Source organism: Arachis hypogaea, chromosome 16, assembly GCF_003086295.3.
Source record: "Arachis hypogaea cultivar Tifrunner chromosome 16, arahy.Tifrunner.gnm2.J5K5, whole genome shotgun sequence".
NCBI classification, from domain to species: Eukaryota; Viridiplantae; Streptophyta; class Magnoliopsida; order Fabales; family Fabaceae; genus Arachis; species Arachis hypogaea.
In genome coordinates, this window is record NC_092051.1 from 22,943,141 (window position 1) to 22,956,468 (window position 13,328).

The 13,328-nt window shown below is 33.1% G+C and overlaps 2 protein-coding genes and 1 long non-coding RNA gene across 4 annotated transcripts; all 3 read right to left on the bottom strand.

The window, feature by feature from the left end:
* Window positions 1-175: 175 nt before the first annotated feature.
* On the bottom strand, window positions 176-1,934 carry LOC112758478 (uncharacterized). The gene is made up of 3 exons (XM_025807175.2): window positions 1,667-1,934; window positions 1,084-1,166; window positions 176-593 (listed from the first exon to the last, which is right to left on the bottom strand). The coding sequence occupies exons 1-3, from the start codon at window positions 1,743-1,745 to the stop codon at window positions 564-566; spliced, it is 192 nt and encodes a 63-aa protein (XP_025662960.1). The 5' UTR covers window positions 1,746-1,934; the 3' UTR covers window positions 176-563.
* A 347-nt stretch (window positions 1,935-2,281) lies between these two features.
* On the bottom strand, window positions 2,282-5,483 carry LOC112758479 (uncharacterized). 2 transcript variants are annotated; one of them, XM_025807176.3, is made up of 3 exons: window positions 5,227-5,483; window positions 3,205-3,995; window positions 2,282-2,999 (listed from the first exon to the last, which is right to left on the bottom strand). In XM_025807176.3, exons 2-3 carry the CDS (start codon window positions 3,966-3,968, stop codon window positions 2,549-2,551), a joined length of 1,215 nt encoding a protein of 404 aa, XP_025662961.1. In that variant the 5' UTR covers window positions 3,969-3,995; window positions 5,227-5,483; the 3' UTR covers window positions 2,282-2,548. The 2 variants fall into 2 exon arrangements, with proteins under 2 accessions (XP_025662961.1, XP_072076147.1); XM_072220046.1 differs by having other exon boundaries at window positions 3,205-4,560; window positions 5,227-5,461.
* Window positions 5,484-8,706: 3,223 nt separating this feature from the next.
* Window positions 8,707-11,042, bottom strand: LOC140179924 (uncharacterized). The gene is made up of 4 exons (XR_011874030.1): window positions 10,872-11,042; window positions 10,726-10,780; window positions 10,509-10,637; window positions 8,707-8,999 (listed from the first exon to the last, which is right to left on the bottom strand). It is a non-coding gene; the product is annotated as an uncharacterized lncRNA (long non-coding RNA).
* Between the last annotated feature and the right edge of the window lie 2,286 nt (window positions 11,043-13,328).

Below are 13,328 nucleotides of genomic sequence, written 5' to 3' on the forward strand. Positions count from 1 at the left end.
ATCATACCATAACCAAGCAAATATAGCCTGGGCCAGATTGAGTCATGCCCATTTATTGATTGCAGCAAAATATTGTTCTTATGATGATCCAAATACGCCGATAGGTTAAACATGTGAATTGGGGGAAAAAGAAAACCCTATACTGAAATGAAGTAATCAGTAATGAACTCAAATGTGACGTAATACACCCTTAATATATACTACATTTATAGTAGTATTATTGCTAATAAAGTGTCACTTTTTCCTCTTTAAAAGTGCCAACTCGATAATAAAACTACATTCAGATGTTCAAGCTTGCATAGCCTAAAAAAAAAAAAAACCTTTACATTTGACCCGTAGAAACATTTTCAGAATCCGCACTTGTAAAGGGAGGCAAAATTAAATAGGAAGAAAAACTGATTAACCCAACATTTGGCCTAATTAACATGAGATGAGAAAAACCAACAGATGACAGTCATAAATGGAACCAAAATCCCAGAGTCAGTACTCTTATTCATTTCAAAGTATGAACGAAAATAAATTCAAGCAGGGAACTCCAATAATTTGCTCGAGTGTGAATTACATTACTTTTTACCCGTCATACCAGCAACTACCTGCAATGATGCAACATATGTCAATATCAGAAGATCATATACGTGCGGGGGTGCAAGTGAAAAAGCATTCGGTAACCTTTTTTGTTAGAAGGCTCTAATTAGAAATAAGGATATATTTAATATAATGATACCCATTACCCTCTTGTTTCGTCATGCCTATACAAACACCCAGAGGTACTCAGTGTCATATTTATAGCCACACTTCCAAATATCACCTAAATCTTACGGAACCATAGTATCTATTTCTGTAAATCCAGAGAAATGTGTGTAAATATCATCCAAATTCGACCAAAGTTAGTGTAATTTTCCCTAGAAATTATTCACAGATAGCACCAAGAAGTACTCCCTCTCCAAATAATGGGAAAATGGAAAATAGCATTCTAGAATTGAAAATGCAACATCAAACAGAAAATTCGATGCTAAGGTTATGGGATTATATCACACATTTAGAAAACAGTATCAGAAAGTTAGTCCCAGAAAGAACACTCACATCGCTTAAAGCAGGTGGAGGAGGTTGCTTGGATTCCTGATATGAATCTAGCATGGGCCTCACAACAGCAGGAAGGAAAAGGCCTGTCAAGGATTTCACAACATAATAAGTGAACAACCTGTCAATAGGAAATCTCTATATCCAATGCTAAATAAGTTATGACTAGATTGGTGAAACAACATACAATGATTATAGCGAACATATTTCCCCCATATGAAACTCATTGCATTGAATATTAATACAAAGAAAATTAATTAAATTAGCAGATTTTCTAGTTACATTTCGCGTTCTCATGTCCGTACAATGTTATATACGGTAGTAACAAGAATTTTCCATGTTTTGATTCAATCCAATTCAACGGCCAAGATTTTCGAGGGACATCTTTTTCCGCAATTAAAAAAAATTAAGACATTGGAATAAGCCCTAATTAGATCAGTCCGACTGCATCAAAGTCCCAGTGACAATCGATCGCAGATATGAAATGCCAAGCAACACTGAATTGTGAAGATTATAGGCAGTAACAGAGCTTTTCTGAAACGAAAATATGGGAAGGAAATTAGGGTTTAGTGAGTGAAAGAGATACCGAAGCCAGCGATGAGGCAGGAAGCAGCAACAACGGGCTCTTGAACAACGAACATCTTCAGTTTCTCCATCACTCCCATTTTCAATTACTATTTAGATTTCGATTTCTTCTCTCTCCCAACTTCCTCTAGTCACAAGCTCAGCTTGGATCTTCTCGGTTCCTCTTCTCTCGTTTTTTACTTTTTTTTTTTTCTTTCTCTTTATTGAATATTTAATACATATTATTTGGACGGGACCGGGTCGAATAAACAAAACAGAGGCATGTGGCCAATTAATTTCTGAGCCCTGTGGCCAATTAACAACGTTCCAGCCCACGACAAAAAAAAAAAAAAAAAAACCAGAAAAAATGTGAAAGCTTAACAAAATATTATAATATTATAATGTCTAAAAGTATGAATTGTCCAACAAACTGTATTCTTTGAAATATACCCCCAAAAACAAAATTACTGTACTCCTTAAATACCAAAAAACATATTGTAGTCCTTGTTATTTTACCTTTTTTTTAGTAGCAAAATTAATTTTTGGAGATAACTATATAAATAACACTTAAAACCACGAGGGAGGTGTAATTATCTGTTAATACGAAATTGTGAAGGTTGGGCATGACTGACTTCACTTTTGTAAATGAACATACAGAACTTACAAATTCATCAATTAGATACATACATTACAGATGCAGCACATTCATCTCACAAGTAGCATATTCGGAAATCGGATTTTATGTACATCACATTTACATTCACGGGCACTAACATATCTACAAAAATACATACAAATTTGACAAATTAACTGAGGCTTCTTTCCCACTCAACAATTTCACTTTGTTTATATAGAATAGCATGAATCAAACAGGACTATGCTACAAATCATGCAGCCAACTATACTATAATCGAGGCAACATGCACCCCACAGTCCAACCCAAGAGTAATCCAGCTCCAACAAGACTCAATCCTAAAGCAATCGCAACGGCATATGTTGTAACATCGCATTTTGGCTTCGATTGAATTTCGTCTCCCTGCTTCCTCTTCCGTGGTTTCCGTGGAAGAGACACTGGAAAGAGAGTAGAGATTGACTGATCTGTGTTCTTAATTTGACTGTAAAGTGCTTCAAGCTGCAGCAGTTGGAACCATTGCTTATATGCAAAGAGTTGTGAAGCCTGTTTGAAAATGAGCGCAACAATGTGTTCCTTCTCTGCGTAAGCTTTCTTTGCTGCTTCCTCTGCTTCCCTTGCACGAGTTTGAGAATGACATAATGCTTCCATTAGTTGAGCTTTACTGGGGTCTCCCTCAAATATTCGTTGCCTTGTCGTGACATCCTCGTCTTTGGTCGTATAACTGAAGCAAATTTACAGGTCCAAACAACTATAAGTATGAACTAATTCAATTGGAAACCAAATTCTGCACCCTAAATCGAAAGAACAAAATCCACATGAATTCTATACTTTTAGTTATTTGGCCAACAAAAAACAAATGAATAAATAAATACTAGAATATATTCCTCAAATTGCTAATGCAATAATGACATCAATAAAAAAAGTACCTCAAAGATTTGTGGGAAACTAAATATGAAAGCCCTTCATTGGCTGAAGATCCCTGCTTTTTATGCATCAACCCAGAACCTATATTTCCTTGTTCATGATATGTCAAATTGGAAACACCTTTGAATTTAGCCTCCCATTCATGAGATGCTGTCCTTATTTTGTGATTGCTGATATTAGCATATGCATGTCCTCTAAAATGCTTCTTCTGAGGGGGAGGAAGGTCACAATTCTCAATATGGCTACGGGATTTCTGTGAGACAAAGGAAGCTAACTCATTTGTATCTGTCGTCCGCCACCAAGGCTCAGCTTTATCATCATCAATCCATGAGTAATCTGATTCCAAGGAAAAATCATTTGTTTGCTTGGACACCGAGCAGCCAACAGAATCAATCTGCAATGCCTCATGTTTTGCCACCACATCCATTAATTCAGGAGATGCCTCATAATTTTTGCTGAATGTTTTACTTTCATCACTAGCTTTCATTGCTTCAACCTCATCCTTCTGATACCCATAATTAGGTTGCAAACGTAACCACCACCTAGAGTCAGCTGATGGATCAGAAAATGATGATTTCCTGTCAAAATGGGTGACATTAACAACATGATTGGATTCATCTACTATATTGGCTGGTCCAGCATCCACCAATTTTGATGTTGCACATGAAGATTGACAAGCCAACTTAGGAGCTCGTTTCGCGTCTTCTTGGACAAAGCAACGATTAGCAGTTCTCTGCCACAGAGCTCTTGCTTCGGCTGCTGCCATCACTTACCTACTCTTGTTTCAAAATTTCTGTGCAAAACAAGAACGTTAATGGTTGGGAACAACTGAATCCATTTTGAAAGAAATTATGCGTTAATGCACGAAAAAGTAAAAACCATGAAATAAAAAATGAGATTGTATTATCTGAACTAGTTGACTACCAATGTACTTCTCAAGGGTAAAGGAATGACAACAAAAGTCACTAGATTATAATTCAAAGTCCAAACAAACACCATGGTGTTTCAGCAACATGCTTAAAACTTTTGAGTCACTAAAGCTTGGTTCCGTAAAGTTTTTTGAAGAAATGGTTGTGCTTACAGCTTTTAAAAGATATAAGTACTTTTTGTGAGATATGTTAGCTAGAGTTAGTTATTCTTCGCTATAAAATAGCAAGGTCCAGAGTTAGCTAGGAGTTAGTTATCCTTGGCCATAAAATAGTAAGGTTCAGTGTATGATTATGCAGAAAAAAAAAATTTCTTTCAATAACACCTTTTTTCAGTTAAATCAAATTCCTTCTCATCTTTTTCTCTTTTCCCTGTTCTGCCTCTGCTTTCTTACTTCTCGGTTTCTCACCACAAGCCTTCTTACTCACCTTCTTCAAAATTAAAAAAGTTTAATATAACCTCATACATTAATTAATATCCAAATTTAATTTTTTACATTAATGTCTATTATAATAAGGGAAATAGCTTTTAGCCCTTTCAACACTATTTAGAAACATAATAAGGGAAATAACTTATTCTCCTCAGAAATCTTCAATTGACCTTGAAAGTAGAATTGATCATATTTTAAGACGCGAATACATTGATTCTATCTACTTTTTACTTCATTTAGGAAGATGATTAGGAAAATTTTAAGAGGGTATATCATTATTTTTCATCATTAATCATGCAGTATAATAATGATTAGCGGCCCTTCTTCATTCAGGTAAAGACAGTCAACAATAGCATTAATTGCTATTAATTGAATCACCCATATTCAAGGGGTAAGGAATAAACAGATAATAGAAACCGAAACCTCTGAAAGATTCAAGCTAAAGACTTTAACAAAACCAAATCAAAGTAGTCAAGCAAACCCCATATTCAAAACAATCATAAAAATCATCGACACCCACATGAAATTCGAAACAAATATAGACACTATCACAGAAAAGATGAGCGAATTCCTAATCAACCAGAACATTACAATCTCCCTAACAAACTAAAACTCCAACATAGTAATTGTTGGGGAAGAAAAACAAAGAATGATTGAGCAAACTAACCAAAAGAGAAATCTGCATGATCAGCGCGAATGGAGAGAAAATAAGAGCATCTGAGAGAGCAATCAAAAGAGAAACTTGTTGGTTATTCGTTTTGGGCATCATCATACGCTGTCGGTTTTGTGATTTCAGTGTGGGAGCGCAGCTTTTTCCGCTTGTTGCTAGGGACACGACAACCCAAGTGTTATGACCCAGTACGACGCCGTTTCCGCCATTATCTCTTAACACGTACGCACACACTCTACTGGTCTGTATCAAATGGTTGGTACTTGGTACACACTTTGCCTTAAGTGGGGTCCATGACAAGAAAAAAAAAGAACTATCAGGGTATGATGAGGATCCCTGGTGTTGACACGTGGCATTAGAATGAAGATGGACGGTGGATTTCTTGTCCTGCTCGCTCTCCAAAGATAAGAACTCTATCCATGTTGGAAATAGCCGATTTTTTTTTGTGGAAAAAATATTGGTTTTTTTTTTTTCCGGTTAAAAATGGAATTATTTGATGATAAGTATGTGGGTGGATTTTGTAGGGAGAAATTAGAAAGTCAACATGTGAGGGACGTGTTCTAATGTGTGAAGGTGTATTGAATACGTGGTAATATTCTGGTCAATACACGAGGAGCGTGTTGAACACGTGGTAACAATAGGGGTGGTAAAACGGCAGGCTCGTTTCAATTCGCTCCGTCCTGTTTAAGCCCGTACCATAAATGGGGCGGGCTGGTCCGCCCAACTAACTAAAGTGGGTTTAAAATGTTAGTCCGCCTCATTTTATGGCGGATTGACGGGCCAGTGAGCTAGCCCGCTTGATTCTTTTGTTTTTGTTTTTTGAAAAATAAAATGTATTAAAATTAACCAAAAATAATAATTAAAAATTTAAATACAAATAAAAAATAATCAAATTATAATATAATTTTTTACTATCTTTTTTTTATTTTTAACATCAATAAAATTGTTCAAAATAATATTTGTCAATAGAATCATCTTTATTTTAAAAAATAAGTCACATAATTTGAGCATATATACGAAATTGTAAAATAAAATAAAAACTAAAGTATCGTTTTTGTCCCCAACGTTTGGGGTAAGTCCCAAAGTTGTCCCTAACGTTTCAATCATCCTATTTAAGTCCCTAACGTTTCAAAACTGACTCAATGTTGTCCTGCCGTTAGGGATCCGTTAACAGAATTGACGGCGGGACAAAATTGAGACGATTTTGAAACGTTATGGACTTAAATAAGACAAAAACGTTGGGGATAAAAATGATACATAGAAATAAATTTTAATTTTATCCTTCAATAATATCATTTTTTACTATACATAGTATTCAATTATTTTTTAATCACATCTGAGTAAATTACACTTGATCATATTACTTTCATTTTAAATAAATTATTTTTTTTTATAATTTTACTCTTAAAGATTTTTAGTTATCATGAAATATTTGTAAAATGACAAGTATATAAACTTGCAGAAAAAAAATATATATATATATATACAATAAAATATAAATTATACCTTTTATCTCTAATGTATCAAAATTCTTTAAAATTATAAAAAAATAAATTTATTTAAAATAAAAGTAATGTAATTAATTGTAATTTATTTATATGTAATTAAAAAATAATTGAATACTATGTACAGTAAAAAATTAATATTATTGAAAGGTAAAATTAAATTAAAATTTATTTTTATGTATCGTTTTTGTTCCTAACGTTTTCGTCCTATTTAAGTCCTTAACCTTTTAAAATTGTCTCAATTTTGTCCCGCCATCAATTCTGTTAATGGATCCCTAACGGCAGGACAACATTGAGTCAATTTTAAAACGTTAGGGACTTAAATAGGACGATTGAAACGTTAGGGACAACTTTGGGACTTACCCCAAACGTTGGGGATAAAAACGATACTTTACTCTAAAATAAATAAAGTTAATAAGAAGAATAAAAATAAAAAATAAAAAAATGTTTGAAAAGTATATAATTATTAATTTTGTAGTAGTAATCACTCTTTTATTTAATAAAAAAAATAAAAGTCTTTGGCCCGGCAGGCCGTCCCGCCCCGCCCCGCCCCAACCCACAAATTTGACGGTGTGGGTTTGGCGGATTTTTTTAATTTGGCGGGTTCCAAATCCTAGCCCGACCCGCCTTTTTAGCGGGTTCGGCGCGGTCAGCCCGACATGTTTGGCCCGTTTTGCCACCCCTAGGTAACATCCTAGCCAACACAGCGTATTGAATAATTTTCACAATACTGTAATAGGAGCTACTATGATAAAGACGTCTAAAACGTCTTTTTTTAATAATTAAAATTTAATATATATAATTGATTAAATTAGGGTTGCACACGGATCGGATCGGATCGGATCGGATCGGATATAGCCTAAAATTCTATCCAATCCGCACTGCACTCATCGGATCGGATTGGATACGATATCCGCATTTTTCCAGGCTGGATCCGATCCGATCGGATATCGGGTATATCCGCATAATTCAAAAAAATAATTTTAAGATTTTGTTTGGCTATTTTTACAAAAAAAATATCTAGAAAATTCATTTTTCACCTATTTAAGCCTATTTACTTCTAAAATATTATCGATAAAAATTCTCTTGAATAACAAAAACAAAATAATAACACAAGATTTAAGTTTAATTATTCTAAGTTGAAGTATAACATAAAAAATTAAAAACAAGATATCATAAAATTCATAAAATAACACACTAAAATTCATATCACATTAGAGTTTACTTTCTTAAACTATAATATTTATATGAAATGTGCGGATATGCGGATTTGCGGATCGGATCCGCGGATATCACTGCCAAATTCGCAATCCGATCCTATCATAGTGCGGATCGGATAATATCCACAAAATTCGGATCGAATGCGGATAATTACCGCGGATATGCGGATATTATCCTATCATAGCTGCAGCCATTTTCCCAGGGCAGCCATAAAGTCTACTGGATCAGTCCCTATGGGGGCAGGAGTAACGGTGCCTGTCCTACCTCTACCTCGCCTGCTACCGTGTCCGCGAGTCGACATCTGGTCCCTATACACACCAAACAAGCGATATTAAGTTGATCAGTCTCAATATCGCAGGTCTAATGCTTTAAGTTCCAAATGCATGCTCACAAACGTTTATGCCATATATATCAGTCAGATATCCTAATAGCACATACACACATATACAGAGAATGCACAAAAGTACAATCAGTCCGTCTTTCAGGCTCTATAGGAACGAACTGCTCTGATACCATAATGTAACACCCTACCACACAAAGTTTTTACGCTTAAGTCGTAAAACAGAGGTGATGTGGTATTACGACCTCTAAAATAAAATGAGTACATATAATAGCAGAAGAGTTATAATATGCTAGGAGCCTTGAAGAATAGGGGAAATAAAAATCGTGAGATAAAAGCGCAACGCTCAAGGAACGAGTTAACTTGCATGCTAAAAAAATCGTAACTGTCAAACATAAGATAACAGAAGTAGAAATATAGTGCCAAAGATACAAAATAACAAGCTCCTAACTCAGCCTGCGAAGTCAAGACTGGCCGGAGAATATTTACACATATATACATACATATCCAAAACCCAAAAGTACATACACACAATCCTGCCTCTCCATAAACCTCTAAGAGGATCAAAAAGGACAAGTTATGTGGAGAGAAAGCTAAGTACATATATATACATCACTGTACAACAAAACTATACAACAACACTATCCAGTAACCCCTCCGCTTTAAGAGTCCAGACGCCTAACGAGATGGCTCCCGACCTGCATCTGAAAAACAACAACATAGTATGGAATGAGAACCGGAGGTTCTCAGTATGGTAAAGGTGCCACACACATAATATATAAGGTCCTGGGAATGCCAGAGGCAATCCTAGAACGCCGACACTCAGATTATAGAGCTTAAAGTATTAAACAGAAGCCATAAAAGGTGGTTTCCTAAAAATATTTAATCCTAACTTAACTTAACCTTAAATCTAAGTCCTATACTGTCATTCCTCCATACCTCCAACTCCATCATGCATTTTCACGGACAAATAGACAGATAAAGGCAAACACAAGAAGGTTACAACTACTACAGGTAACAAATACACATTTAGCATGGCAAATACAGATAGGCACACCCAATTAGAGCACAAGCAAGTAATTCAAGTAATATGCATATGATGCATGCCTGTCCTATGGCTGATGAGGCTCATCTGTCGGTTATCCAGCCAACCCGACAAGTCTGAATTGTCCTTAGACTGTCCCCCGACGTGCTTCCCCAAGAGTCTATGCATAGATTTTTCTCAAATAATCAATATTGCTCAATGGGGGTAACATTCCCGGGAATTTATATAGTGCCCGGTCACACTTACGTCGTAGGGTCAACAGAGTATCGAGTTTTCAACCCGGTACACGTGGTGGCAAGCCACGGCACTTAATCCAGGGAATCTCGTATCTCAGATTATTCAAATTCATAAGCCATATAAATAATTCAATTATAATTCATCAACATCCACATCATTCTCAATTGCATCTCATTCATCATCATACATTAAACATATTCAATCCTTATCCTTCATTATCACACCTCTCATTCCGTCCATCAATAGTTCCAATTCAAAACATAATTCATTCTTTTCTACAAATCAAACTTCAAACTTAAAACATACTCATTTTCTTAATGACTCAAAATCAAACCATATAACCTTTAAATCTAAATCTCTTTTAAATAATCATCTAAATAAAATCTCTAATTTTTATAAAATTTCGGTAGCATCTCCTCTAAAACTCGGACTTTGCCACCCTTTTCGGGTCCAAACCTGCATTCTTTTCAATTCAACATACCCTTCCTCATCATCGTAACAATCACCACAATAAATCTACCTCAAATCAACAATTAAACTCATGCAATATTCAAGTCCAACAACCAAAATCCAACTAAGAATCATAGTTCACAAATCCTAGGTTTTTAACACAAAATACCTCATTATCACAACAACCTCCATAATAATTAAACCTCAAATCAATAATTCACCAAATCATTAGTTAATCAACAAGCACCAAACTAACCATGTTCATCAACAATAACATTCAACCATAATTCTCTCCAAATTAACATAACAACATTCACCATCCAAAATTAAAAACTAATTATCCAATAAACTTCAACCAAATATATTCATCGACAAATTACTAAACATTAAACATACACCTGCATTCCAACTTATCCAATAGTCATTTAGCCTAAGTTTTCACAGAACATTATATATTAAATGCAAGAAACCTAAACCATACCTTGGCCGATTTCCACGTAACGACCAAAGCTATTTATTCAAAACCAAGGCAGCCCCTCAAAACTCAACTAATCCGCTTCCTCCAAGTTCCAGTATTCACAATTCCAAGCTCCAATTATTTATTCACAACCTAATACACATTCATAACACATATATATCCAATTTAATACTCAAAGCTCAAATTCAATGAAAATAAAATAGAATTATCGTATCCTCACATTACCCAAGCTTCACATAAGCAAGAGTGAACGTTTCTCTCAAGCTAATTGGATCCTAAAACATCAGAAATCAAAGAAATTCAACATTCCCACTTAAAATTCGAAAATTGGGGGAAAAGAGGGCTGAGAGTAATTAAACAAGTTACCAGTGAAATTGTTCCGGTAGAAATGGAGAGCTCGACGCGGTAGACGTGTGGCCGCAAACGGTGCGACGATTGGAACTCGGACGGAGAAGTTACGGGGATCGGAAATTTACCGTAAAGTTACGGAAGCTTTCTCCCCTCCCTGGAGGTGTTTCACGCTGCTGCATCCAAATGAGGGATTGAAAGGGGTTCAGCTTCATTTTAATGAGTTGGTCCGGTTGGACCGACGGCCCGGTTTGGGTCCAGTTCAATCGGTTTGGTCTGTTCGGTTCAATTTTGGACCGTTTTCTTCGAAATTAGTGTCAAAATTCTCGTTTCGATGAGCTCTATTCTAATTTGATATAATATTCACATTTCTAATCCTCCTTATTAAAAACTAATTTATTGACTAATTATTTACTAATTTAATCAGGGTTTACACTTAAAACGTCCCTTTTTTAAAGATATTTTTTAATAATTATAATTTAATATATATAATTGATTAAATTGTGTTATTTTTGTCAAAATTAAATCAAACAAATTGATTTGATAAAAAATCGGTAAACCAAATCTTAAATCGGTCTAAATTAATATTTTTTTATAAAAAAATTGCTACAAACCTACAATACTCCTATTATAGAAAATAATTAAAATACTCTTATTATATATATATATCTATCGAGAATCCTAAATCTTAACACCTCTTTTCTCTTTGTGTCATCGTAGGGTTAAGATTTAGGATTTTTAAAATTAATTATAAGAATATTTTAATTATTTTTATAATAAAAATATTGTAATTATTTTTTATAAAAAAATATTAATTTAGACCGATTTAAAATTTAGTTTATCGATTTTTTTGGCTAAATCAATTTATTCGATCTAATTTTAATAAAAATAATACGATTTAATAGATTATATATATTAATTTTTAATAATTAAAAAATATTTTTAAAAAAAGATATTTTAACTCTCTTTATTTAAATGACTCCTAAAAATTTTTAAGTTGTTTTTACTTTTTAGAATATTTAAGTATTTCTTACAGTTTGTCTTTTTTTTTTTTTTTTTGGTCATGAAGTTTGTCTGTTGTTGCAATTAATTGGGAGTTGGGAGGGAGGATTTGTCCATCTGGCCAAGCCAGTTGCTAAATGCTAGATGAATCCATTGTTTGGCCCCTTTATTTACCAAAAAGAGATGTTCGCAGTTTCGCCATTCCTCAATGTCAAAAGAAAATTATAGACAAGTTGGATTGGTTTAACCAGTAGTTAGTTCATTAATCTATTTAAACGAATTTAAATTTTACTTTATGCATATAGTAATTTATTGGCCAATAATAAATTTTTAAATAAAATTTAGTATTGTGACAGATTAGTCATTAATCTGATTATTGGGTTGAAAATATTATGAGAAACCGAAAAAAAAAAGGAAAATTATAGAATGTATGTACCTACCATACATAGACACTACTTACATAGTTACATGGATACAAATACGAAATATAACACGTTATGGGACATACCGATCTACAAATTTAAAATTTTTATAAGATATGAAAATACGATATATATATTATTTCTTAGATAAATTATAATGATATTTTAGAATTTTATTGATATTAAAATTTAAATTATTTTTAATTATTTTTAATATATTTTTTTAAAATTATATAAAGTGTTTAAAATATTTTTCATTTTATAATTAATAATATATACTATTTTAAAATTCATTTCAAATAAAAATACATGTTAAGAGTAAAGATGCACAGTGACACATAATGATATTTAAATATGTTTAAACGTGTTTAAAAAAATTATTTTTTATTATTAAAATATAATTGGATTAAAAAACACATGTGTCGACGAGTGTCAACAAATATCGTATTGTCAACAATAATTAATTATTATATTTTAAGCACATGTACAAAGAGACACATATAGGAAATACATCTATAAAGATACTTTTATTAGATACATTTATAAAAAAGATATTTTTATTAGACACATCCACAAAGACACTTCTATTAAATATAGTCATAAATAAGAGTTAGCAGAAATTGACAGAAATATTGTTAATAACATAACAAGATTGATTAGACAAATCAAAGAAGTTTCCATGCTTCATAAGTATATACCAATAAAAAAAACTTTTCATGAATGAGGTATCTATTCTTGTACGTAATGACATTGTATGAAAAATATAAGAGAACAAGAATGAATGATTAGATATGTGAATTTTATTTTTTTTAGAGGAGTGTTAGGAACTAACAAGTTTTGTGATTTGTAGCCATCAATTAGTTATTAATAATGTTTTTAATAATGGTGTGAGATTTCATCAAATGGTATGAAATTACTCATTTTTTTATTGGTTAAATACTGACTAAATTTTAATAAAAATATTAACTCCCTAAACGTTTTTTTTTTAAATAAAATACAATTTTACTATCAAATATACCAGCATTCTATATTTTATGAATATATTCACGCT